This window comes from Chrysochloris asiatica, unplaced genomic scaffold, assembly GCF_000296735.1.
Source record: "Chrysochloris asiatica unplaced genomic scaffold, ChrAsi1.0 scaffold00028, whole genome shotgun sequence".
Classification (NCBI taxonomy): Eukaryota; Metazoa; Chordata; class Mammalia; order Afrosoricida; family Chrysochloridae; genus Chrysochloris; species Chrysochloris asiatica.
Genome location: NW_006408546.1, coordinates 3,039,916 through 3,054,641, shown reverse-complemented (window position 1 = coordinate 3,054,641; position 14,726 = coordinate 3,039,916). Strand labels below are relative to the sequence as shown.

At 38.6% G+C, this 14,726-nt stretch overlaps 1 protein-coding gene across 1 annotated transcript in view; it reads right to left on the bottom strand.

The window, feature by feature from the left end:
* LOC102833485 (collagen alpha-4(VI) chain-like) overlaps positions 1-14,726 on the bottom strand; it is a 171,475-nt gene that overhangs the window by 78,707 nt on the left and 78,042 nt on the right. The window contains exons 19-20 of the mRNA XM_006846632.1: positions 9,391-9,444; positions 9,238-9,273 (exon numbers count right to left, since the gene is read on the bottom strand). Coding sequence (XP_006846695.1) covers positions 9,238-9,273; positions 9,391-9,444 — 90 coding nt within the window. The remainder of the gene's footprint in view (positions 1-9,237; positions 9,274-9,390; positions 9,445-14,726) is intronic.

Sequence of the window (14,726 nt, the reverse complement as noted above, 5' to 3'; positions counted from 1 at the left end):
AAATGGAAGAGGAAGTTTAGGTGGAAGTCTATTGATTACAAAGTAAAATCCCAGGCCCTCTTTCCCCAACCTTCTTTGATGGAAGTCACATTTACACCCCCAAGCCAGTAGACTGGGATGAGCCTAAGAGAAAAGGTATGAAATTTTGTAATCTCCCCATAAAACATCCAGATATCTGCTCATGTCATCCCTAAATTCCTAGCATTTCCAGTCAACATTTTATTACCTTTATCTTCAAAATGAACCATCGTGAATTCAGGTACTTGGGATCTAAAATTTAGACACTTGTTGGCACCAAAAGAGTGAAAAAGAGAATCCAGAGATAGAGGAGGAAAAAAATTGGCAATGACATATCAGACAAGGGACTACTCTCTAAAATATACAGAACATTTCAGTACCTCAATAAGAAAAAGACAAATAATCCAATTTTAAAATGGGCAGAGAATATGAACAGACACTTCACCAAAAAAGACATTCAGGCAGTCAACAAACAAATTTTCATGATCATTAATCATTGTATTGTGTTGTGTGCCATTGAGTCGGTTCCAACCCATAGCGACCCTGATTAGGGTTTCCAAGGAGCAGCTGGTGAGCTTGAACCACCGACCATGTAGTTCAAACAACTTTGCAGTCTGACGCATTAGCCCACAGCGCCACACCAGGACTCCCATTAATCATTAGAGAGATGCACATCAAAACAACTATGGGATATAGTCTTATCCCAGAATTCATAAGCAAAGTTCAAAACAACAGAAAACAGCAAATGCTGGTGAGTATGTGGAGAGACTGGACCCTCCTACACTGCTGATAGGACTATAAGATGGTGCAACCTCTGTGGAAAACAGTATGGCACTTCATCAAAAAGTTGAAAATAAAAATACATTATGACCCAGCAATCCCTCTACTTGGTATATAACCTCAAGAAATGAAAGCTGTGACACAAATAGATACGGGCACACGCATGCTCATTGCAACACAATTCACAGTATCAAAAAGACTGGCAACAGCCTAAATGCCCATCAACAGAAGAATGGTTAAATTAACTTTGGTGCGTACACGTAATGGAATATTTTGCAACATTGAAGAATGAGGTGAATCTGCAAAACACCGCATAACATGGAAGGACCTAGAAGACGTTATGCTGAGTAAAATTACTGTAAAAAAAAAAGAAATCAAGAAAAGTTTTTCATTCTATAGTAAATGTTCTCTAATGGTTACCAGGTGACAGAGGAAAGGGAGGATTATTCACTGGGTAGCATGGCTCCATATGATAAGCACTAGACTGCAAACCACAAGGTTCAAAGTTTGAGCTCGCCAGATGCTCCACAAAGGAAGATGAGGCTTTCTGCTCCCACGAAAGTTTCAAGCCACTAAGAGTCGAAATTGTCTCAATGGCACTTAACAGCAAGTGTAGACACATGATGGGTAGTGGGGAAGGCAGTTAAAAAGAAAAGGAAGAGAAATTGCATCTTTTTTTGTCTGTTTTTATTTTGGTTTGGTTTTTGATATATGTTTGTTTTGTTTTTCATATACTGGAAAGAACGCCATATATACTTATTTTCTCATTAGGGCAAACCATTGGGAACATTCCCATGAATTAAAATAAGGGAGAGTAAAGAAGATGGAAAAAGGGAAGAGAGAGAAAGAGAAAGATTTGGAACTGGAGAGTGGTGATGATTGTGCAACTGGAAGGGTGTGGTTGGTGTGTCTGGATTGGACATGTGAAAATGGCTGGAAGACATTCTTTTTTAAAGTGTCCTACAAAGTAGAACAAAAGAAAAAAGTTGGAAAATGGAAGATAAAAGATAAGGACATCTAGAGAACTCTCCCAGGAAGTCTAGCATCTGAAATCTAAAAGTTTTAGAAATAAAGGAACGAACTATAAAAGTGAGGAGAGACTTTTCAAAGAAATAATTCAAGAAAATATTATAGAGCTAAAGGATATGAGTTTTCAATTTGAACAATTTCTAGTGCACAACTAATAATGAAAAAATAAAACAAAACAAAAAACACACAAGAAAAACCCGCTTAGGCACACCATCATGAAATTTCAGAGCATTGAGGATAAGGACAAAAGTACTAGAAGTTCCATAGTGAAAAATGAGGTCGCATAGAGTATCTGGAATCATAATAGGATTCAATTTCTCAAGAGCATTACCAGAAATTAGAAGACATTAGAGCAATGCCTTACAAATTCTGAGGAAAAAATGTACTCCAACTCATATTCTATAAAAAGCCAAATGGTGTCAAATGTGAGTAAATATGTTTCATATGAACTCTTTTTGAGGGAATTACTGGAAGATATGCCCCACCAATTAGTCTTGGTGTGACACTGTGGGTTAATGCATTGGACTGCAAAGTCCCTTTGAACTGCAAGGTCAGCGATTCAAGCTCACAAACCGCTCCTTGGAAACTCTACACAGGGTTGCTATGGGTTGGACCTGACTCCACAGCACTTAACAACAACAAATGCCCCAACAAAAAAGAGAACAAACCAAGAATATAAGCAATGGAAGAACCAGGAAGCAATCCAGGAAAACAATGAAGGAATAGCACACATTCCAGGATGAGAAGATGATCATCTAAAATCTGCCCCAGTAAAACCATAGTGCAGCAGCTAGAGAGCAATTAGTCTGGATTGGAGCAGGAGGACAAAAGGTTAAGTAAGTCAGACAAAGCCAAGAAAAACAAACCTTGCCTTTTAGAAATACATTGGGAGAGTATCCGTCCTGCCAATGAGCTATGTGGTAGTCTTAGAAAACAAATGTAGAGGGTGGGGAGTGGTTTAAGTAAAGCAAAAGTTACACAGCTTAAGTAATGTTTATTAAATTGTCATGTGAACAATGAATACTGATTTTTCCTAAAAGGGGAAAAAATAAGATTATTGTCGGGTCTAGAAATGTAGGGAGGGGAAGGTGGACAGGTAAAGAAGTTACATTTTCATCCCCATTAATAAGAAATCAATGGGAAACATTCAAAACTGAAAATCAAGGTATAGTAGCAGCATAAACATGTTGTTTAAAAATACAGCCATAACACGAGAAAGACCACTCCAAAAGAAGAGCCAGCAATCAGTAGCAGAGGGAAAATAGGCAGGAAAATGAAAAAACAATTTATTATAAACATCCTAGTATTCTTTGCCACCATTCATCTATCAACTTGTTGTACCATGGTGGCTTGTGTGATGCTGTGATACTGGAAACTTTGCCACCTATATTTCAAATACCAGCAAGGTCACCTATGGTGGGTACATTTCAGCAGAGTTTCCAGACTAAAAGACAGACTAGGAAAAATGATCTAGCAATCTACTTCTAAAAAAAAATTTCTTATGAAAGTCTTAAGAATGTTGTTGCTAAGTGCTGTCCAGTTAGTTCTGACCCATACTGACCCTGTATAGGATTTCCAAGGAGCAGCTGGTGAGCTTGAACTACCAACCTTACTGTTCAAACCAACTTAGCAGTCCAGCACATTAACCCACAGCACCACACCAGGACTCCTTCTAAACAGCAGCAGAACATTATCTGATATAGTGCCAGAAGATGAGTCCCTCAAGTTGAAATGCATCAAAATACAACTGTGGAAGAGTTGCCTCCTCAAAGTAGTCAACCTTAATGTCATGGAAGGAGTAAAGCTTTTGAGACCTTCGCTTGTTAATGTACTCAGACTCAAATGAGAAAGATCAGCTGCAAACATCCATTAATAAGTGGAACATGGTATGTACAAAGTATGAATCTAGGAAAATTTGAAGTTGTAAAAATTCAATGGAGTACTTGAAGATCAATATCCTAGAAATCAGTGAGCTGAAATGAACTAATATTGGCTATGTTGAATAGAATAAGCATTTGGTTTACTATGCCAGGAATTACAAATTGAAGAATAATTATTTTATTTTCATAGTCAAATATCAAATATCAAGATCCATCCTGAAGTACAGTGCTGTTAGTGACAGTATAATATCCACACACCTACAAGAAAAACCCCAACACTCATCTGTCAGTTTGTCTTACTGTGGTGACTTGTGTGTTACTGTGATGCTGGACCTCATCAAATGGAATACATAGGAATAAAATTATCTACAGGACTAGATCATGGAAAAGCTCAAAACAAGGTCAGGAGCTGGCTAGATCATCAGTTGCTCACATGTAATTTCAGATTGAAGCTGAAGAAAATGAAAACAAGTCCATGAGAGTCAAAATATGATCTTGAATATATTCCACCTGAATTTAGAGACCATCTCAAGAACAGATTTGATGCATTAGACACTAATGATCAAAGACCAGAAAAGTTGCGGATGACATCAAGAACATCCTACAGGAAGAAAACAAAAGGTCATTAAAAAGACACTAAAGAAAGGAAAGACCAGAGTGGATGTCAGAAGAGACTCTGAAACTTGATGTTCAGCACAGAGAAGCTAAAGCTAATGGAAGAAATGCAGAAGGAAAAGAGCTGTACAGAACAAATTTCAAAGGGCAGCTCTAGAAGACAGTCAAATATTATAATGAAATGTGCAAAGAACTGGATTTATTAAACTAAAAGGGAAGAAATCTCTCAGCATTTCTCAAGTTGAACTGAAAAAAAAACAAAAAAGCCTCTCATTGCTACATTGAAGGATTTTATGGGCAAAATAGTGAATGATGCTGGAAATATAAAAAGATGAATGGACTACATAGTCACTGTACTAAAATTATTGGTTGATGTCCAATTATTTCAAGAGGTATTATATGATCAAGAAATAATGATACTGAAGGAAGTTATACTTTGGACATATTTTCAGGAGGGACCAACCAGTCCCTGGAGAAGGATATCATGCTTGGAAAAGTGGGGAGTCAGTGAAAAAGACCTTGAGGAGATGGATTGACAGAGTGGCAGCCAACAATGGGCTGAAACATAAGAGCAACTGACAGGCTGGTGCAGGACCAAGCCGTGTTTTGTTCTGTTGTGTATAGGGTCACAATGAGTCAGAACCAACTCCATAGCACCTAACAAGAACACAGACAAAGAAAACCAGTTAATACGACTATTATTCAAACTTACGCACTAATCATTAATACCAAAGATGAAGAGACTTATGATTTTTACCAACTTCTGCAGTATGATATTGATTAATAAACATGCCATCAAGAGGCATTAATTGTTAGTGGTAATTGGAATGTGACAGCTAGAAACTAAGAAAAAGGATCAGTAGATGGAAAATGTGGCATTGGTGATAGTAAGAATTATGAGAGACCTCATGACAGAATTTTACAAGATCAACGACTTATTAACTGCAAATTCTTTTGCAGTTATACACATGGAACTTGCCAGATGAAATTCACTGGAATCAAATCAACTTTCCAAATCTGTGGAAAGAGATGATGCAGAAGCTCAATGTTATCAACCAAAACAAGGCCAAGGACCAACTGCAGAACAGACCATCAGTTGATCATGTGCAAGTTCAGGCAGAAGTTGAAGAAAATTAAAACAAGTCCTTAAGAGCTAAAGTATGACCTTGATTATATCCCACCTCAATATAGAGACCATCTCAAGAATAGAAGGACACATTGAACATTAATAACAGATTTGTTTGTTCTTCTGGCAGTCCTGTAGGATAAGCACTGGATCACAAGGTCAGTTTGAACCGCAAGAGCAGTGGCTCACATCCACCAGTTGCTGCTCATAAACACTGTACAGCACCACTATGAGTCAGAACTGACTACATGGCACCTAACAACTGGCAATCCAGCGTATATGCAATATTCTTTGCCAGCTCCGTAATTCAAAAGCATCCATTTTTCATTGATCTTCCTTATTCATTATCTAGCTTTCACATACGGAGCAGTTGAAAATACCATGGCTTGGGTCAGGTGCACCTTAGTCCTCAAGGTGACATTTAAAGAACTCATTTGCAACAGGTTTTTCTAATATGTCTTTGGATTTCCTGACTGCCACTTCTAGGAGCATTGATTGTGGATTGAAGTAAAACAAAATCTTTGACAACTTCAGTCTTTTGTCTCTTATAAGGTTCAGTAAGTATCATCACAATAGAATTGTTCTTCCTTTTTTGTTGTCTAACTCCAGATCTTTGCACATCTCATTATAATAATTTACTTTGTTGTTTTCTCAAGCTGTCCTTTGAAGTCTTCTGTTCACCTCTTTTATTTCACCATTTCTTCCACTTCTTTTAGCTACTCTACATTAAAGTTTCCACATCTCTTTTCATATATGATATTTGTGATCTCATAACATTATGACAGATGGAGAAAAGTTTGAAATTGTCAAAGACTTCCATTTACTTGGATCTGCAATTAGTGTTCATGGAAGCAAACTCAAGAAATCAAACGATGTATTACATTAGGAAAATCTGCTGCAAACAACCTCTTTATTCAAGAGCGAAGAGGACTAAGTTCTGTCAGTTTGAGGACTAAGGTGTACCTGACCCAAGCCACAGTATTTTCAATCACCTCATCTGCTTGTGAAAGTTTGACAATGAAGAAGGAGAATCATAGAAGAATCAATGCATTTGAATTATGGTGTTGGTGAAGAATATTGAAGATACCAATAACTGTCAGAAGAACAAGCACATCTGTATTGGAAGAAGTCCAGCCAGGACACCTCTTAGAAGCAAGAATACTTAAGACTTGTTATCAAGACATGTTATTAGGAGGAACCAGTTGCTGCAGAAGGACATCATGCTTGGTAGAAAAGAGGGTCAGCAAATCAGAGGTAGGCCTTCTACAAGATGAAGTGACACAGTGGCTATAACAATAGACTGAAGCGAAGTCATGACTGTTAGGATGGTATTAGACAAGGCAATGTTTCATCCTGTTGTACTTGGGATTGCTACGAGTCAGAATCAACTGCACAAAAAAACAACCGTACGATTTGACTTTTGAAGTCCTGGTGTATCCATCAATAGGATAAGTACTGGACCAAAACATCAGTTTGAATTGCAAGGTCAGCAATTCAAACTCACCAGCCACTCCTCAGAAACCTTATACGGGGTGGTGTGGTGCTGTGGGTTAATACATCAGACTGCAAAGTCGATTTGAACCAAAAGGTCAGTGGTTCAAGCTCACCAGCTGCTCCTCGGAAATACAGGGTCACTGTGGGTCAGACATCAAGCCATGGTGTTTTCAATAACCTCATATGCATGTGAAAGCTGGACAGTGAATAAAGAAGACCATAGAAGAATTGATGCCTTTGAGTTATGGTGTTGGAGGAGAATATCCAAAGTGCCATGGGCTGCCAAAAGAACCAACAGATCTGTGTTGGAAGAAGTGCAGTCAGAGTGCTCCTTGGAGGCCAGGATGGCCAAAGTTCGTCTCTCTTACTGTGGACATATTGTCAGGAGGGAGCAGTCGCTGGAGAAGGATATCATGTTTGGTAAGGTGGAGGGTCAAAGAAGAAGAGGAAGACCCCAAACAAGATGGATTGGCCAAGTGGCAGCATCAATGGACTCAAGCGTGGCAACAGTAGTGAGGTTGGCCCAGGATCGGGCAGTGTTTCATTCTGTTGTGCATAAGGTCGCTATGAGTTGGTACCGACTTGATTACACTCAACAACAAACAACAATGTGTCAGAACCCACTCAACAGTACTTAACAACGGCACTTAACATCAACAACATCTGACTTGTAAACTTATGAACAGGCTAAGTTCTGGTTAAAATGAAAAAGAAGACATAGAAGATAGAAAGTAACGAAGACTCAAGTGAGTAGAGGACTCAGCATGTTTGGATAAACTGCATCACTAAAGAATTAAAGAACTCAAGAGAAGGAAAACCCTCTCTACTGCCTAACCAGAAAACCATAGAGCTGATTCCAACTCATAGAACTGCCCCGTGGCATTTCCAAGGCTGTAATCTTCACAGATACAGACTGCCACATCTTTCTTTTATAGAGCAGCTAGTGGGTTCGAACTACTGACCTTTTGGTTAGCAGCTGAGAGCTTTAACCACTGTGCCACTAGGGCTCCTTCTCCTTTGCCTAGGTTACTTAATTTCTACTTACTCAGATCAATTTACAATCTATTTATTTCTGCCACTTTTTTTTTTTTTTGGTACAAAAATAATAAAATACAATATAGTTCAAAGCTTTGTTTATTTCGTAAATATTAAAATTACACCAATCCCATAAGAAATGCTCTATTTATATAAGAGTTGATTTACAATCCTTACTACTTATTTAAAATTATGTTTTATTTTGTGTCAAACAATAATATGCTTATGTTTTTTTATATTTGGGAACACTCATTATTCAAGCATTTTCAGCAGACAAAGTCTTCCTTCCTTCTTTTGTGTCTAGGAGGACATTTCTCACCATGACTCCCCCAACCCCTGAAACACACACATACATTCACACCTCCCAGGCTCAGAGATGCAATAAGTCAATCACTGACATCTCTTCCATTCTTAAATCATGAAAATGCTAGACACAATAATACCAGTAGATCCTGATCAAACTATGCCACAGAGAAGTCTACATAATAAACTTAATTCAGAATTTATACAAAACATCTCTAGGAACAACATTATTTGGAATCAGATATTAAGTTTGAATTCTGTCAACATCAATCATTCTATGGCCCCTAACAAGTTAAATCACTTTACTAAACCTTTATTTCCTCTCTTGTCCACAAAAAGTGACCTATGAGGCTCAAATCCTTGGGGTTGTGGAAAGATTTATGTAAGGTGATGTAAATAAATGTCTAGAGCAGAGTCAGGTGCTAGATAAATGCTCAGTAAAATTAGTTCTCCCTCCTGCAGAGATATCATCCTATCTCAACCTCAAACCATTCTTTTCCTGATTGGGAAACAGTGAGAGCTCAATCATTTCCATTCATATTTGTTGTTGTTGCTGTTGTTAAATGCTGTTGAGTCTGTTCTGGCTTATACAGACCCTGTATAGAGTTTCTGAGGAGCAGCTGGTGAGCTGAATTAATGACCTTGCTTGTAGTAGTTATAAAATTCCCCTATGTAATCACAGGAAGTCCCACTTCTTCAGACGAAAAACAATCATTTCAAAAGTGGAAGCCCTTCTCTAGTTATTGGTTTCTTTTCTGTCTGAATGAAATATTATAGTGGAAGGTAGGGAGACAGAACAATGTGAACTTTCCCTTCTTTATGGAAAAGGTATTCATAGAAATTACAGGCATCCTTCAACCTTGGAAAGCCCAAGCAGCATTCCCTTGACTTCAAAGAGAACTACTTAAAGCAACCTTGTATGTGGAGCAAAGGATATTCCTTTCAGTAGGCACTGACCTTCAACCCTGGCCCACCTTGTCTTCCTCTTTGCCCCTAAGAATAGAGGGGAAGCAGAAACATTAGAAAACAAAGGAATTTTTGCCCCAAACCATTTCACCACCCTCTTCCATAATAGGAGGAAGAATATGGCCCACAAGTAGTTATACCTACATTAAGACCGATGTTTCCATTTTCTCCTTGAAGTCCGTCAAAACCAGAAGGTCCCTGAAAAATAAGAGATACAGGTAAAGTTAGCTTAGATGTCTACACATTTCTGTGTCTATGCTCTAGACTTACTTTGTTCAATATGGAAGTCACTAGCCCAGTGTGTCTACTTAATTAAAATTCAATTAAAAATTAATTCCTAAGTTACACTAACATTTCAAGTACTCTGTAACTACAGGTGGCTAGTGGCTACTATGTTGGTACAACACAGATATAGAACATTTCCACAATCTCAGAAAATATTCCTAGTCATTGCTACTCTAGAAGGAAAAGACAATAAATTCTGGTGTTTCAGTGTTGCGTATTGAATGTAATATCCATCTTTCCCCAAAGTTTGTACCTTTGACATCTTCTTGGGATATGCCATGCTGGGACATATTCTCCAACAAGTCATGTTTAATCATTGAAAATATTGGCACTTCCTTTTACAACTGTATCATTTACAGTCCCGTGTGGCAGATGGAGACAGAAGGTAGGAGACTGTGTCTCTACATACATGGGGTAAACAACATACATGGATGATGATGGAGGAAAAATTATACCCAGTCACAATGAGGAAACCCTCTAGTACTCTAGCCTTTATAGGATCAAAATGGGAAAATGAATGGAAGCTGGAGAAAGAATGAGTCCATCTTTCAGGAGAAATTGAAGCTACACTGGGTCCCAGGTGGGGATATTTTAGATAAGTATTTAGCAAAGTCACATGATAACTCAATTAAAAAGAACACTTAAATTGGAAAGTAAGTTGAAATACAGAAAGAAAACAACTTTATGTACAAATCTACTCATCCAACTATTATTTATAATAGAAGAAACTCCGAAACAGTATGAGGAAAATGATAGTCAAGTTATCATTCAAATATTCATAATAAATTGTTGGAATGTTGTTATTAAGTCTCATCAAGTCTGCAATGATTAAAAATTGTTTATGGAAAATTCCCAAAGTAGAAAAAAATGTGTACTAGCATGTTCTTCTTTTAAAGTATGCTAAATTGTGTGAGAATAATATATCCCTAACATGGAAAAACAAAAGAAAAAGACTGTTCATTTTTTACATTGTGCTAGACGGTTGTTTTAAAAAGCTCATGGGACTCTCCGGAGCCCATGGGTGGCACATAACATCAGGTGCTTGACTACAAGCCAGAAGGTTGGTAGTTTGAACTTACCTAGAGGCTCCTTGAAAGACAGTCTTGTCAATCTATAGAGCAATTCAACTCTGATACACATGGGGTTATTGTGTGTCAGAGCCAACTCATTGGCAACTAACAACAGCGGACCCTCATCTGATTTTCTCAGGGAAAAAAGACTGCCATCATGATAGGAAAATTCAGTAAACTGGTGGGTTTCTGCGTATTGGAATCACTGGCAGTTTTTTCTACTTCATAGTTTAATTTTCTACATTCTCAAATTCCTGTAGTAAGTGTTATTTTCATAATGGAGATTTCAAAAATAAAATAGATTGTATGTGGGAAAATGTTATAGTTATGGATTGAAATGTGCCCCCCCCCCCCAAATAAGTGTCAACTTGTCTGGTCCATGTCTTATGAGTATTATGTGGTTATCCTCCATTTAGTGATAGATATAATTATCCTTTGGGTTGTCAATCGTAATCTCTATGATACTTACGAGGCAGGCTACAATCTACAGGATTTGTTTGTACCTTCAGTTCTAGCAGAGATCTGCAGGACCTCAGAACCACCAAGAAAGAAGAGTCAGAAGTGGAATGCATTCTTTGGATTCAAGGTCCCTGTAACCCTGCTAGACCAGGGGGAAGACTTATGTTAAGACAAACGAGATTTCCGAGGAATGTTGGGCCCAAAGCTGTTGAAAGGAGACAGAGAGAGAATGTCTTCCCCCTATGCTGGTGCACTGAATTTGGTTTTCCAGCCTCCTAAACTAGGAGAGTATAAATTTCTGTTAGAGAAGCCACTTTAACTATAACAAGGAACACCATATGGTATAAAATTGGGAAAGGTATGTGCCAGGGTTACATTCTTAGTGGTTATGAGGTGGTCTGCTAACCTGAAGGTCAGCAGGTTGAAATTTCCAGTTGTTCTGTGGAAGAAAGAGGAGGCTTTCTGCTCCCGTAAAGATTTACAGCCTTGGGGACTCACAGAAGGGTTGCTGTGAGTCAGAACCAACTCCACGGTACACCACAACCACCACTACCATACTTATTCAATCTGTATGCTGAGCAAATAATCCGAGAAGCTGGATTGTAGGAAGAAAAACATGGCATCAGGATTGGAGGAGACTAATTAACAACCTGTGCTATGCAGATGATACAACCTTGCTTTCTGAAAGTGAAGAGGACTTGAAATACTGATGAAGATCAAAAACCACAACTTTCAGTATGGGTTGCACCTTAATATATGGAAAACAAAAAGCCTTACCACTGGACCAATAAACAACATCCATATCAATGGTGAAAACACTGACATTGTCAAAGACTTCATTTTGCTTGGATAAACCATCAACACTCATGGAATCAGCAATCAAGAAATCAAATGACATATTGCATTAGGCAGATCTGCTGCACAAGACCTCTTTAAAGTGTTGAAGAGCAAAGAGGTCTGTTTGAGGACTAAGGTGCACCTGACCCAAGCCATGGTATTTTCAATAACCTCATGTGCATGCAAACACTAGACTGTGAATAAGGAAGGCCTTAGAAGAACCAGAGCATTTGAGTTATGGTGTTGGAAGAGAATATTGAAAAGTACCATGGACTGCCAAAAGAACAAACAGATCTGTGTTCAAAGAAGTGCAGCCAGAGTGCTCCTTGGAAGCCAGAATGGCCAGACTTTATCTCTCATGCTTCAGACGTATTATCAGGAGGGACCAGTCCCTGGAGAAGGATATCATGTTTGGTAAAGTGGAGGGTTGGAGAAGAAGAGGAAGACCCCCAACAGGATAGATTGGCACAGTGGTGGCAACGATGGGGTCAGGCATAGCAATGATTGTGAGGTTGGCCCATGACCAGGCAGTGTTTCGTTCTATTGTGCATAGGATCACTAGGAGTTGGTACCGACTCGATGGGACCAAACAACAACTATGAGTCCAAATTTAATAAAAACTCTTTCTTGAGATTTTTTGTCATTTCAAAATTAAAAACTATTTTGTAGCCAGAATAGTACACAAAGTATTTGTGCAGATGTTGGAACCATTGGATAAGAGTGTGTTGGGTAATAGAAAATCTACACACTCAGAATGTTGTTCCCTAGAACAAAGCTAACCATTGCAAAGTATCTTTATGTGGCGCTCTAAAAACAAGGCAAGGGAGGCAGGGCATACAGGACCCAATTTTAGCCAATGAGCTATAAAGAGCATACTGCTGAAGTGCCCTAACAGAAATCCCTTTTTTCTTGTGGCATTTTATGTAAGGGTGAAGATAAAATGCTCAGAATACCAAAGACTGAAAGTCACCAAACTGAGAATGGCAAGGTTGAAGGAATGGGCTGGGTCCTTGACAACATCACTGAGTCTGATTACATCTCTTGAGTTGCTATACCCAATGTGGGAGCGCCCAGCTCTGATTTATCAAGCATGTCTATTTTCTGAACACTGCTCGTCAGGGTTTCCTGATACCTGTAGAGAAACAAAGCATAACAAATAGAATTGTCATGTTGTTAAGTGCTATAGAGTCAATTCCAACTCATAGAGATCCTGTATCTGGTTTCCAAGGAGTGACTGATAAATTGTCATATGACCTAATACTTCCACTTTTAAATATTCACTGAAAAGAATTAAAAACAGGGAATCGGATCCATGAACATCAATGTTCATAGCAGCATTGTTCAGTAGCGAAAAGGTGGAAATGACCTAGTAGCTATTCAATGGAATATCTTTCCATTGTAAAGAGAAATGAATTCCTGATACATGATACAAAATAGATGAACTTTGAAAGCATTATGCTGAGTGAAAGAAGTCAGGCACAAGAGGATAAATATGATTCATCCTGTGTGAAATATCTGATAAAATCAAATTCACAAAAACAGAAAGTTGGCTGGAGGTTAATAGGGGCTGGAGGGAAATGACGCAGAGGTTAACTTGGGGTGATGAAAACTACATGAAGCAGAACAGGCATGGTTGTACAACATTTTGAGTGTTATTAATGCCATGGTAATCTACACTTGTTGTTGTTATGTGCTGTGGAGTTGGTTCCTACTCATAGCGACCCTGTACACTTAGAGTTGGTTAAAATCACAAATTTTATGTTACAGGATATGTGTTTTCATACAATACAGTCTGAAAATACAATTTAAAAGAACATAATCAGGCAAAAATGTAACTGACATGTTGTACGATTGCCTTCTAAAAAGTTCATATTATGAAAAGCATGGTTAATTTCCCACTCCTGCCACAATAAAACCACAAAAACAAACCCACGACTGTCGATTCTGACTCATAGCAACTCTATAGGGCAGAGGAGACATAGTTCGGTATACAATGAAAAGTTTTTTTGGCTTGGTTTGAAAGGCCACTCCATCCCAATCTAATCTTTGAGCTAATACCAAGAAAAGATTGCCCCCTAGAGGGCTGTCTTCTAATAACACTCAACAAGCTAGAATTCCAGTATCAGACCAGCAGGCTTGTATGGTGGACATAACTTCTGTTACTCAAGTGCATGTAACAGATATTTAGTTACTACCCTACTTTGAGCCCAATATGGGGATGGAAACCATGGAGAACACAAATACAATATATCATGACACTGCTCCAGGGGGGTTACAATTTTTATTTGCACACACAGTTCAGGCATTTGATATTCAACAATAACCTTTGACTCTCCCCATCAAGCTGTAGTAGACTCAACACCAGACACTATCTCTGAGGTCTGGGTTTCAGTCCTGGCTTTGATCCTTCCTAGTAGTAGGCCAGGATTCTTAGTGGTTTGGCACTTGAGATGTAGCTTCCCCCATAAAGATATCTAGTACAATGAAATTAACTCTATGATGAGTTCTTCTATGAGCAGCCAATCAACTAAAAGGATACTTCCTCAGGAATGTGGCCTGCTCCCAATATATTAGACACTCAGATAAAGCTTGTTGGCTTTCTGCTGGGTCTGGATCTTGCGTCTGGCTCATCCTCTGACTTCCGGTTCTTTGGACTTGAGCCAGTGTTCATCTTGGGAGCCATCAGCAACCTGCTTTCCTACTTGTCAGACCTGCCTGGCAGCCTGGCCTGCCTACTGATCTTGGTTCATCTGACCTGGACTTTGGACCCAACCAACACTAGAATTATGAGCCATTTCCTTGATATAAACTTCTCTTTATATATATATA